Source organism: Pristiophorus japonicus, chromosome 16 (genome assembly GCF_044704955.1).
Source record: "Pristiophorus japonicus isolate sPriJap1 chromosome 16, sPriJap1.hap1, whole genome shotgun sequence".
NCBI lineage: Eukaryota > Metazoa > Chordata > Chondrichthyes > Pristiophoridae > Pristiophorus > Pristiophorus japonicus.
This window is the reverse complement of record NC_091992.1, coordinates 73,806,260-73,818,930: the sequence shown is the minus strand read 5'-3', so window position 1 is coordinate 73,818,930 and position 12,671 is coordinate 73,806,260. Positions and strand designations below refer to the sequence as shown.

The window sequence follows — 12,671 nt, the reverse complement described above, 5'->3', positions numbered from 1 at the left end:
ACCCTAAATCTAACTGAATTATGATCACTAGCACCAAAATGCTCTCCCAGTGATACCCCTTCCACCTGCCCAGCTTCATTCCCTAAAACTAAATCCACAACCACCCCCTCCCTTGTTGCGCTTGCTACATACTGGCTAAAAAAGTTCTCCTGAAAGCATTTTAGGAATTCCACACCCTCTATACCGCTATACCAGAAGGCATTGACAAAGTGCCACAGAGTTGACTTGTTAGCAAAATTGAAGCCCATGGGATTAAAGGGACAGTGGCTGCATTGATAAGAAATTGGCGAAGGGACAGAAAGCAGAGAGTAGTGGTGAACGGTTGTTTGTCAGACCGGAGGGCAGTACACAGGGGTGTTCCCCAGGGGTCGGTACTGGGACCACTGCTCTTTATAACATATATTAGTGACCTGGACTTTGGGTATACAGGGTACAAAGTTTACAGATGACACAAAACTCGGAAATGTAGTAAACAATGAGAAGGATAGTAACAGATTTGAGGAAGATTTTGACAGGTGATGAAATGGGCAGACACATGGCAGATGAAATTTAATGCAAAGAAGTGTGAAGTGATGCATTTTAGTAGGAAGAATGAGGAGAGGCAATATGAACTAAGTGGTACAATTTCACAGGGGGTGCTTGAACAGAGAGACCTGGGGGTGTACGTACACAAATCGCTGAAGGTGGCAGGGCAGGTTGAGAAGCCTGTTGAAAAAGCACACGGAGTCCTTGGCTTTATAAATAGGAGGTATAGAGTACAAAAGTGTGGAAGTTATAATGAACCTGTATAAAACACTGGTTCGGCCTGAACTGGAGTATTGTGTCCAATTCTGGGCACCGCACTTTAGGAAGGATGTGAAGGCCTGAGAGAGGGTGCAGAAAAGATTTATGAGAATGGTTCCAGGGATGAGGGACTTTAGACTCGGGAAGCTGGGGTTGTTCTCCTTGGAGCAGAGACGATTGAGAGGAGATTTGATCGAGGTGTTCAAAATCATGAGGGGTCTGGACAGAGTAGATCGAGAGAAACTGTTCCCATTGGTGGAAGGGTCGAGAACCAGAGGACACAGAGTTAAGGTGATTGGCAGAAGAACCAAAGGGAACATCATGAACCATTTTTTTTAAACAGAGGCTGAAATTGCCCCTTTCTATAAGGCCCTCCTTTAGTTTTGGAGCGGTGTACGGGACAGCCACGCCGGTTTCCCCCCGGCGTGGTGAACACGCTGACCCCTTACCATCTGGCGGCAACACCTTTCCGAAATTGCCCCTTTCGGAAATTCATTAACCATGGCACAATCTGCGTGCAGAAGGTTCTCTTGCGCTCTGTTCTGAATCCCTTACTTTTAATCTCGTGTAGTACTGAAGGAGCCGCACTGTCGGAGGGGCAGTACTGAGGGAGTGCCACACTGTCGGAGGGGCAGTACTGAGGGAGTGCCGCACTGTCGGAGGGGAGTACTGAGGGAGCACTACACTGTCAGAGGGGCAATACTGAGGGAGCACCGCACTGTCGGAGGGGCAGTACTGAGGGAGTGCCGCACTGTCGGAGGGGAGTACTGAGGGAGTGCCGCAATGTCAGAGGGGCAATACTGAGGGAGCACCGCACTGTCGGAGGGGCAGTACTGAGGGAGCACTACACTGTCAGAGGGGCAGTACTGAGGGAGTGCTGCATTGTCGGAGGGGAGTACTGAGGGAGCGCCGCACTGTTGGAGGGGAATACCGAGGGAGCGCTACACTGTCAGAGGGGCAGTACTGAGGGAGTGCCGCACTGTCGGAGGGGCAGTACTGAGGGAGCCGCACTGGCGGAGGGGCAGTACTGAGGGAGCGCCGTACTGGCAGTACTGAGGTGGGAGGTGCAGTACTGAGGGAGTACTGCACTGTTGGTTTATCCCTCAATCAACATCACTAAATTAGTTTATCAGGTCATTATCACATTTCTATTTACAACAGTGACTCATGATCATAGGCAGCCCCTCGGAATCAAGGAAGACTTGCTTCCACTCTGAAAGTGAGTTCTCAGGTGACTGAACAGTCCAATACGGGAATTACAGTCTCTGTCACAGGTGGGACATACAGTGGTTGAAGGAAAGGGTGGGTGGGACTGATTTGCCGCACGCTCCTTCCGCTGCCTGCGCTTGATTTCTGCATGCTCTCGGCGACGAGACTCAAGGTGCTCAGCGCCCTCCCGGATGCTCTTCCTCCACTTAGGGCGGTCTTTGGCCAGGGACTCCCAGGTGTCGGTGGGGATGTTGCACTTTATCAGGGAGGCTTTGACGGTGTCTTTGTAATGTTTCCTCTGCCGACCTGGGGCTCGCTTGCTGTGTAGGAGTTCTGAATAGAGCACTTGCTTTGGGAGTCTTGTGTCGGGCATGTGGACAATGACTACACTGCAAAGGTACTTAATTCGCTGTAAAGCGCTTTGTGATGTTCTGAGGTTGTGAAAGTATTTCGTGCTCACTACTGCGTTTGATTTACAATAGGTGCTCTGAACCTCGCATTTTAACAACTGTGTGAGATTGTAAAACCGCCAACACACCCTGCGCTCGGTATTACTGTCCCACACAGAGCTGAGATGCTGAGACCCCCCGAAACACCGAGCTCCCCCGAGATCCCCCAAAACATCGAGACCCCCCGAAACCTGCTCCTGACACCCCGAGAGCCCCCCGAAACACCGAGACCCCCTTCCCCTTTCCGGAGATCCTCAAACCGCCCCCCTCCCCACTCCACCCATGGAAAGGTGAACTTGGGTTGATATTGGGCGAGGGCAGGTTAGGAGACTGTGATCCCCCCCATGGTTGAATAGCTGAGCTTCGGTCATGGTCCAGTATCACGGATGAGGACTGGTCAGGTGCAGGGGTGGGGTTGCCAAAGCCCAGCGAGAGGGAGAGCTGGAACGGGAAAAGGCAGCAATTGAGCTTTTTGGGGCCCATTGCTTGGGGTCCCAGGACTGAGTGGTGTTGCCCCGATCGGTGTGGGAGCTGCACGTGTTTCTGGGTGGCCAGCCATGTCCTGCCGTGCTGACACTCTGACGATCGGTCTTACTGAGCGAATACACAGTTAAACCTGTCAATTCCCTGTTCAACAGGTCACCGTGACAACGTGAAATGTTTTCACTGCGATGGAGGTCTCCGAAACTGGGAGCCGGGCGATGATCCCTGGATGGAGCATGCAAAATGGTTCCCACGGTACGGAGCACAGGCAGCTCCACAGGGTGGTGGCAGAGTGTGTTTGTGTAGCTGAATGTGGCCCCACAAGTTACCCGTATTCTACCTGTGCGCGTGTGTGTGTGTGTGAGAGTGTGTGTGTGCGCATGTAGAGAGTGTGTGTGTGAGTGTGTGTGTGTGTGAGAGAGTGTGTGTGTGCGCATGTAGAGAGTGTGTGAGAGTGTGTGTGTGAGAGTCCATGTGTGTGTGAGAGTGTGTGTGTGAGAGTCCATGTGTGTGTGTGTGTGTGTGTGTATGAACGTACATGTTTGCTTGTGTGTTATTTGCTGGTTATCCATTGTAAATTTCTGACTATAATGCATTTTTTAATCAGTATGCATATCGCTACAGGTCAGTGGCATCCTTTGGGGGGGAGCCTTTGCATATGCCAATAATGGGGCCTGATGCTTGTCAGAGGCCCCCACGGCCAGATTGGTTTGCCCCAAGGCTCTGGGCCGTTCCCTGTGCCGCCCAACTAGGCCATGTGGGTGAGTGGGAACATTGGATTTTTTTTTTTTTTTCATTCTTGTCAGATCAACTCCAGCGCCAAAGATCACTTTGCGCTACTATATTTGATCTTAGCCAAAAGGCCGAGAGGGGAAGCTGCACCGTTCCTGGAAACACTGCAATACCAGGTCGGTGCGTGGAGTGGACGGAGCAAGCCCCTATTCCATCTCCCTGTTCCAAAAAACAATTTAATATTTGGTCCCCAGATAGGGGATATTAAACTGATAAGAACAGATACTACACTTGATCTTAGCCAAAAGGCCGAGTGGGAACATTGGATTTTTTTTTTGCCAATTCTTGTCAGATCAACTCCAGCGCCAAAGATAACTTTGCGCAATTTACGCTTGATCTTAGCCAAAAGGCCGAGAGGGGAAGCTGCACCGTTCCTGGAAGCACTGCAATACCAGGTCGGTGCGTGGAGTGGACGGGGCATGCCCCTGTTCCAAAAAACAATTCAATATCTGGTCCCCATAGGGGATATTAAACTGATAAGAACAGATTTTTTTTTTTTTAATCCAATTTCGTTCTAGATCAACTCTAACACCAAAGATCACTTTGCGCCAATGTGTTTGATCTTAGGCCAAAAGGCCGAGAGGCGAAGTTGCACCGTTCCTGGAACTATTGCAATACCAGGTTGGTGCATGGAGTGGACGGGGCATGCCCCTGATCCAGCTCCCTGTGCAAAAATCAATTCAATATCATGTCCCCATAGGGGATATTAAACTGATAAGAACAGATTTTTTTTTTTTTTTTAATTCATAGCCAATCTTTCCAATTCTTTGTCAAATCACAAACGCCAGAGGTCACCTTGCACACATCAAGGATCACTCTGCGCCAATGCTCATAGCCAAAAGGCTGAGAGCCACTGCACCGTTCCTGGAAGTACTGCAATACCAGGTTCATGCCATGGAGGTATATGGGTCAGGCCCCCCACACACCTCCTATTTCCAAAAAGCATAGGAGAACCACCTTCCTGATCCAGGGAGAACCACTTTGGGGTCATGGTTACTCCCCTGTCAGGTCAGTTACGCATGATCTTAGCCAAAAGGCCGAGAAGCGTGGGAACATTGGATGCCACAGCAACCATCCAGTAACCCCCCCCCCCCCCCCCGCAGCTACTGTCAGCAAGCTAAACAACCGTGAGCGGCAGCGCAGCCCCATCGTTTCCTGGCTACATATGCTAATGAGGCCTGGCCACATATGTTAATGAGGCCTGGCTACATATGCTAATGAGGCCTGGCTACATATGCTAATGAGCCTTGCAGCATCAGCAGGCTGGCCCCTCCACCAGCTAACCACCCAGAGTTAAAATTCTCCCTCGAACTTCCTTTAGGCAGCACAGTTGAGAGGGAGTTTGTGTTCGCTGCCCCCAGCAATGGCCATTCAAACCATGCAGGCTGCAGCTTGCATTGGTGCGGCCTAATCTCCCCGCCCTGCTCATCTCCAGCCAACAAGCAGATCACAGGGGCACGGCCAGGAGTTTCTGTCTGGCCACGATGGTCCTACTGGGGGCACGAGTGAATGTGCTGCAATGGTCTGAGCCCTCCTGGGCTGGGGGGAGTCAGCCCTGACTGCCCACTCCTGCTCTCTGTCCAGTGGGCTGAGCTGGACAGTGCAGGTGTCAGGGCAGGACAGGATCAGTGATGCTCCCCATGGTTAATTGTCACCTTAGACAAGGGACTGGAGGGCAACTGCTGCTGTACTCCTGCAAGGAGACGGCACTTTCAGGAGTAATGTGGAGGACACTGGACAGAGTTAATTCAGTAAGTACAATGTGATATGTGATCAATCTTAGGCTGCTTTCTGTAACTAGTTTTAATGTCCTGTTTTTCCAGCTGTGAATTTTTGCTCCAGGTGAAGGGGAGAGATTATGTGAACAGGATCCAGGAACTACATTCCGATATCTTGGAGTCAGCGGTGGGCTCAATAACATTGGTGCAGTCATAGTCTATGTGTATGTGTGCGTCTGCACACGTGTGTGCATGTGTGTGTGTGTGTGTGTGTGCAGGGGTGTGTGTGTGTGTGTGTATAGGGGGGTGTGTGTGTGTAACTACGAGGCTGTTAATTGCTGTGTTTTCTTGTAGTTTCAGGGTGTGTCTCAGCCGCGAACTCCTGCCAGACAAGGTGTGTTTTTCAAAATACCATTTTACATAAAGGACTTGTATAAATCTATTGTTAAATTGTTTTATTTTGAAGTCTTCCCACAATTGTGTGTGTGTGTGTGTGGGCGGGGGGGAAGGTTATTGGGGTGGGGGGGGTTATCGGGTGTGTGGGGGGGGGTTATCGGGTATGGGGGGGGGTTATCGGGTGTGGGGGGGTTATCGAGTGTGGGGGGGGCAGTTATCGGGTGTGGGGGGGGTTATTTGGTGTGGGGGGGTTATCGGATGTGGGGGGGTTATTGGGTGTGGGGGGGTTATCGGGTGTGGGGGGGGGGTTATTGGGTGTAGGGGGGGTTATCGGGTGTGGGGGGGTATCGGGTGTTGGGGGGGTTATCGGGTGTGGGGGGATATCGGGTGTGGGGGGGGGGGGTTATTGGGTGTAGGGGGGTTATCGGGTGTGGGGGGGTTATTGGGTGTGGGGGGGTATCGGGTGTGGGGGGGGTTATTGGGTGTAGGGGGTTATCGGGTGTGGGGGCGGTTATTGGGTGTAGGGGGGGGTTATTGGGTGTGGGGGGGGGTTATTGGGTGTAGGGGGGGTTATCGGGTGTGGGGGGGGTTATTAGGTGTGGGGGTGGTTATTGGGTGTGGGGGGGGTTATCGGGTGTGGGGGGGGGGTTTCGGGTGTGGGGGGGTATCGGGTGTGGGGGGGGTTAATGGGTGTAGGGGGGTTATCGGGTGTGGGGGCGGTTATTGGGTGTAGGGGGGGGTTATTGGGTGTGGGGGGGGTTATTGGGTGTAGGGGGGTTATTGGGTGTGGGGGGTTATCGGGTGTGGGGGGGTATCGGGTGTGGGGGGGGGTTATTGGGTGTGGGGGGTATCGGGTGTGGGGGGGGGGTTATTGGGTGTGGGGGGGGTTATTGGATGTGGGGGGGGTTATCGGGTGTGGGGGGGTTATTGGGTGTGGGGGGGTTATTGGGTGTGGGGGGGGGTTATTGGGTGTGGGGGGGGGTTATCGGGTGTTGGGGGTATCGGGTGTGGGGGGGGGTTATCGGGTGTGGGGGGGGGGGTTATCGGGTGTGGGGGGGGGGTTATCGGGTGTGGGGGGGTATCGGTGTGGGGGGGGGGGGGTTATCGGGTGTGGGGGGGTATCGGGTGTTGGGGGGGTTATCGGGTGTGGGAGGATATCGGGTGTGGGGGGGGGTTATTGGTTGTGGGGGGGGTTATCGGGTGTGGGGGTGTTATTGGGTGTGGGGGGTATCGGGTGTGGGGGGGGTTATTGGGTGTAGGGGGTTATCGGGTGTGGGGGCGGTTATTGGGTGTAGGGGGGGTTATTGGGTGTGGGGGGGGTTATTGGGTGTAGGGGGGGTTATCGGGTGTGGGGGGGTTATCGGGTGTGGGGGGGGTTTTCGGGTGTGGGGGGTATCGGGTGTGGGGGGGGTTATTGGGTGTAGGGGGGTTATCGGGTGTGGGGGCGGTTATTGGGTGTAGGGGGGGGTTATTGGGTGTGGGGGGGGTTATTGGGTGTAGGGGGGTTATTGGGTGTGGGGGGTTATCGGGTGTGGGGGGGTATCGGGTGTGGGGGGGGGTTATTGGGTGTGGGGGTTATCGGGTGTGGGGGGGGGGGTTATTGGGTGTGGGGGGGGTTATTGGATGTGGGGGGGTTATTGGATGTGGGGGGGTTATCGGGTGTGGGGGGGTTATTGGGTGTGGGGGGGGTTATTGGGTGTGGGGGGGGGTTATTGGGTGTGGGGGGGGGTTATCGGGTGTTGGGGGTATCGGGTGTGGGGGGGGGGTTATTGGGTGTAGGGGGGTTATCGGGTGTGGGGGGGGTTATTGGGTGTGGGGGGGTTATCGGGTGTGGGGGTATCGGGTGTGGGGGGGGTTATTGGGTGTAGGGGGGTTATTGGGTGTGGGGGGGGTTATTGGGTGTGTGGGGGGGGTATCGGGTGTGGGGGGGGGTTATTGGGTGTAGGGGGGTTATCGGGTGTGGGGGGGTTATCGGGTGTGGGGGGGGTTATCGGGTGTGGGGGGGTCAGGCAGTCTGGGGATAGCACCGAGTGAGTCAGTGTGATGTACCGGACAATCCTGGGGTTACCCATCCTGCGGGGCTCGATTTGCAAGTGACCGCGTTAGTGGGGCATGTGAGGGGCTGTGGGTGGAGAGCGCCCACCGACTGCCTACTGGACTTCGCCGGAGTCCGTCCCGGGGAGAGTCCGTCCTGGGGAGCATCTGTACCGGGGAGTGTCTGCACGGGGAGAGGTCAGGAACTGTGTCGCTATTTTCATGTCCCCAGGATGTCCCAAAGTGCTTCACATAGAACTACAAAGAAATTTACACTCAGTGAAATATAATCATTGCACACAGCAAGATCCCAGAAAGTGACCAAGCTGTTTTAGTGAAGTTGTTTGAGGGATTACTGTGAATTAGGACACCGGGGAGAACTCCCCTTCGAATAGGGCCCTGGAATCTTTTACATCTGGAGAGAGCCTTCCCAGGGAGAGGGCAGACACAGCAGTGGCTTAATGTCACATTCAAAAGATGGCTCCTCTGACAGTGCAGCACTCCCTCAGTACTGCCCCTCCGACAGTGTAGCACCCCCTCAGTACTGCCCCTCCGACAGTGCAGCACTCCCTCAGCACTGCCCCTCCGACAGTGTAGCACCCCCTCAGTACTGCCCCTCCGACAGTGCAGCACTCCCTCAGTACTGCCCCTCCGACAGTGTAGCACCCCCTTAGTACTGCCCCTCCGACAGTGCAGCACTCCCTCAGTACTGCCCCTCCCACAGTGCAGCGCTCTCTCAGTACTGCCCCTCCGACAGTGCGGCGCTCCCTCAGTACTCCCCTCCGACAGTGCGGCGCTCCCTCGGTACTGCCCCTCTGACAGTGCGGCGCTCCCTCAGCACTGCCCCTCCGACAGTGCAGCGCTCCCTCAGTACTGTCCCTCCGACAGTGCTGCACTCCCTCAGTACTGCCCCTCCCACAGTGCAGCGCTCCCTCAGTACTGCCCCTCCGACAGTGCGGCACTCCCTCAGTACTTCCCTCCGACAGTGCGGCGCTCCCTCGGTACTGCCCCTCTGACAGTGCGGCACTCCCTCAGTACTTCCCTCCAACAGTGCGGCGCTCCCTCAGTATTGCCCCTCCGACAGTGCGGCACTCCCTCAGTACTGCCCCTCCAACTGTGCGGCTCTCCCTCAGTACTGCACCTCTGACAGTGCAGTACTCCCTCAATACTGCGCCTCCGACAGTGCAGCACTCCCTCGGTACTGCCCCTCCGACCATGCGGCGCTCACTCAGTACTGCCCCTCCAACCATGCGGCGCTCCCTCAGTACTGCCTCTCCGACAGTGCTGTGCTCCCTCAGTGGAGTGTCAGCCTGGATTATGGGCTCAAACTCCCGGAGCGAGGCTTGAATCCATTACCTTCTGGCCGAGAGACTAGCGTGCGGCCCACTGGCCACAGCTCCTAATCCAACAGGGAAGGTGGTTTCGGAAATGACCCGAGCAAATGGCCAAACACCACTCCCTATTCCCACCGTTGTTCCACCCTTGTGGCTCAGGGCAAGTGATCGTCAAAAGGGGAGAGGAAGGGAAGTGACAGGGCAGTCCTGCTCTCACCGTGAATGTATCTCCTTCCAGGTGTAGTTGGGAACACGGAGCTCTCCCCACTCATGCGGTCCGCTGTGGTGCAGAGTGTGCTGCAGATGGGGTTTGATCGCGGTTTGATCGAGAGTTTGGTTGATAGCAAGTTCCTGCTGACCGGGGCACAGTACAGCTCAGTCAGTGACCTTCTCGCCGATCTGCTGGGGGCTGAGGAGGAAGAACGAGAAAGGAGACGACTAAACACAGGTATAACTTCAAGAAAAACTCTTTGGGGGAGAAATTTGGCCGTGCCTCAGTTGGGGCGGTAACCCAGGTCAAGCGGTAATTTTAGTGCCTTGAAAAAGTTTGCTCCCTTCGCCGAGAAATTGGTCAGAGTCGGGCGAGGAGCTGACAGGGGCGATAAATCAGCCGTTGCACACTTGACCAGGGGGAGGCGCTAACACAGGTTCTGGTGCCACATTTAACCGAGCATTGCGCACGCACCGAACTCCGGCTCAGATCCCGGGAAAAGCTGAGTCTTCAAGGTGTGGCATAGTAATGCACCCGTTAAAGTTCTCAAAATCACTTGTTTCCAGCCAGTACTGGTACGTCTGTCTGTTGCTGCACACTGGGAGGCTCACGCACCGTGCTGTCTGTAAACGTTGCACTAACTGTGACCTCCCAGGGAAGCACTTCCTCACCCCTTTAAGGATCTGCCAGTGAACGACTCTGCAAGCCCGCCCGCACCGACTGTTTTTCCAGACGTTGTTATTGGCGGGTGCTCAACGAGGTGCCGCACCGAATTTACCGACTGGAGCGCGAGCGTGAGTGTTGCACCAGGAATACGTCAGGTTCGGAGCGATCGGCAGCAGCCGGGCGTGACTGGTTTGCGCCCCCGGGGAGCCGCTAATGAATTTTCCGTCGGGGCGCCAAACGCTGCACTCCCGGTCGGTAACCATTAACGCCCCTTCTGGCCACTAACTTGAGGCGTTAGGCAACCGAGAATCCAGCCCTTTATTTCTTTCTGAATTATTCGCTGAATTTGACTTTCTATTGGAAGGTGTTGACTGTAACGTGAGGGCCTGGTGTTTTCCTAGTGATGTATATATACACTCCAGTACCACATAGGGAGCTTCACTGTCCACGCTCGTTCGGGCTGTATTCAGCAAACATCCTGAGATTCGGTGCACACCCTCACACAGATTGGTCATTTTGTGTCTTGCAGTGGTTGACCCGAGGCCCAGGGAGGCCGTGCGTGCTCCAAGTGAGCGGAGAGAGCCTGCCGCTCAGCAACGGGGTGAGCTGCAGTACCAGCGAGTCCAGCAGATGGCTGTCCGGTGGTTCAGGGCCCAGATTAAATCACTGGTCTATGATGAGTTAACTGAGCTGTGCTAGGACAATGGCACGTGTGCTCCAAGTGCTGTCATCATCCCTAGGATAGGGTTAGGGTTGGATGAGATGGCAGGGAGGCTGGGGCAGAAGGAGGCAGGTTTCTTGCTGTTGATTGCTCGGCACTGACTGACCCCCGCCCGGTTTGGGAAGTGCTTGTGTCTGGATTTCAGTATGGACCGAATTAGGCTGGGTGGTCACGTTACTCACCATCGAACCGTTACTTGGCCGAGGCACTCATTGATGGATGAGTCTCTGGTTGGCGGATCAGCTCTGTCACCCGTTTTAATTATCTCGGCGCTACTTGTTTGGCCCAGAATAGATCAGATTACCAATCCAAGGAACAGGAGAATTTGCAATCCTTCTAGATAAGACGTCGATGTGCAAACTCACAGTCAGTGTATCTGGACAAGAGCTTTTGGTTTGGTTTCTAAGAAGGATATAGAGGCACTGGAGAGGGTGCAGAGAAGATTTACAAGGATTATACCAGAAATGCGAGGGTATACATATCAGGAAAGGATGAACAGGCTTTTCTCTTGAAAAGAAAATGCTGAGGGGTGACCTAATAGAGGTCTTTAAAATCATGAACGGTTTTGATAGAGTGGATACAGAGAGAATGTTTCCACTTGTGGGGAAGAGCAGAACTAGAGGCCATCAATATAAGGTACTCAACAAGAAATCTTAAGGGGAATTCAGAAGAAACTTCTTTACCCTGTAAGGGGTTTTCAGGGAGTGTTGTTGTGCCTTGGTTGTCTCTCTCTCTGGGCTTCTGCCCTCACAGCTTATGCCTGGCCTGTGAGGTACCCTGAGTGCTGCAAGAGCATCCCTGGAGAGACTGTGTCCACAGCTTACGAAGGGGGTTTTGAGACTCATGCGCCCCACAGCTTATGCCTAGCTTGTGAGGCACCTGTGAGTGTCAAACACTCCTAACCCCTTCTTCCCTGGCCTGTGACACACAGTTGAGCATTTTCGAGGCGCTCCTAGCTTCCCTTACACTGTTCTGACATAAGACTCACGATCAGGAGATGTAATACAATAGAACTGAGACAAGGTGATTCCAAGAGGAACTTAGTCTTCCAATTTATTTGACAAGGTGTATCTCAACAAACAGCAATACACCAACAAAATAATCCCCCTAAATCCCACTAAACAGACACAACGAAAATCTTTACACAAGTTTAGCAGTACAATGCCCAACCTCCCACCTTTCCTGGCCTAACTGAGTTGGGAGTTCCGGGGACCAGAGGTTATACTCACTTCTGTACCTTCTGCAGTCTAGTGGTTTGTTTCTTCTATCTTCGGTGTCTTCGGACACTGGTTTTCCTTCAGTGTCGAGAGTCTTGCTGGTTGTTGGATGACGAGGGCAGGGAACCACCCACACTATGTCAGAAACCTCTTTTTATAGCCAGATTATCCAGTCCGCCTCTCCTGCTGAAATCGATTCTTCTCATTGGTGGGCTTTGTGATTTTGAAAAATGCAGCAGTTTTCGATTATTGCGGGTTTTTTCCACTGATGTTAACCTACTCAAGGTTTGAGTAAGTGTTGATTGCGTTGGCCTCCTGTAGCCATTGTGTAGGCCCTTGGGTTGTTTTGGGTTCCCTGGTTTCTAAAGATCTGCATAATTTTCCTTCAATTCAGTTTTTCTAACCTACTCAAGGTTTGAGTAGGTGTTAGTTGGGTTGGCCTCCTGTAGCCATTGTGTAGATCCTTGGTTTGTTTTGGGTTCCCTAATTTTCTGAAGATCTGCATAATTTCCTTCCATAGTGTAAACATGGGGAAGACAATAGTCCGATAATGGCTGTGAGTCAGTCCCACAGTTTGAGCAAGTGCTCTCCCATTGGCTTGAAAGCCCCATGCTTCGGGCTGACTCTGTCTCACCATTGGCCCTCCGGTGTCCTCCCC

At 53.6% G+C, this 12,671-nt stretch overlaps 2 protein-coding genes and 3 pseudogenes across 3 annotated transcripts in view; 1 reads left to right on the top strand and 4 right to left on the bottom strand.

Moving 5' to 3' along the window:
* Nucleotides 1-12,671, bottom strand: part of cdr2l (cerebellar degeneration-related protein 2-like) — a 156,557-nt gene that overhangs the window by 85,450 nt on the left and 58,436 nt on the right. The gene's annotated exons all lie outside the window — the stretch shown is intronic.
* The window catches only part of LOC139226195 (baculoviral IAP repeat-containing protein 7-like), a 29,805-nt gene that overhangs the window by 9,637 nt on the left and 7,497 nt on the right, over nt 1-12,671 (top strand). Inside the window, exons 3-7 of the mRNA XM_070856826.1 lie at nt 3,080-3,179; nt 5,540-5,621; nt 5,789-5,828; nt 9,437-9,646; nt 10,605-10,676. Coding sequence (XP_070712927.1) covers nt 3,080-3,179; nt 5,540-5,621; nt 5,789-5,828; nt 9,437-9,646; nt 10,605-10,676 — 504 coding nt within the window. The remainder of the gene's footprint in view (nt 1-3,079; nt 3,180-5,539; nt 5,622-5,788; nt 5,829-9,436; nt 9,647-10,604; nt 10,677-12,671) is intronic.
* LOC139227210 (U2 spliceosomal RNA) lies at nt 3,796-3,976 on the bottom strand (annotated as a pseudogene).
* On the bottom strand, nt 4,301-4,471 carry LOC139227287 (U2 spliceosomal RNA; annotated as a pseudogene).
* LOC139227254 (U2 spliceosomal RNA) lies at nt 4,565-4,765 on the bottom strand (annotated as a pseudogene).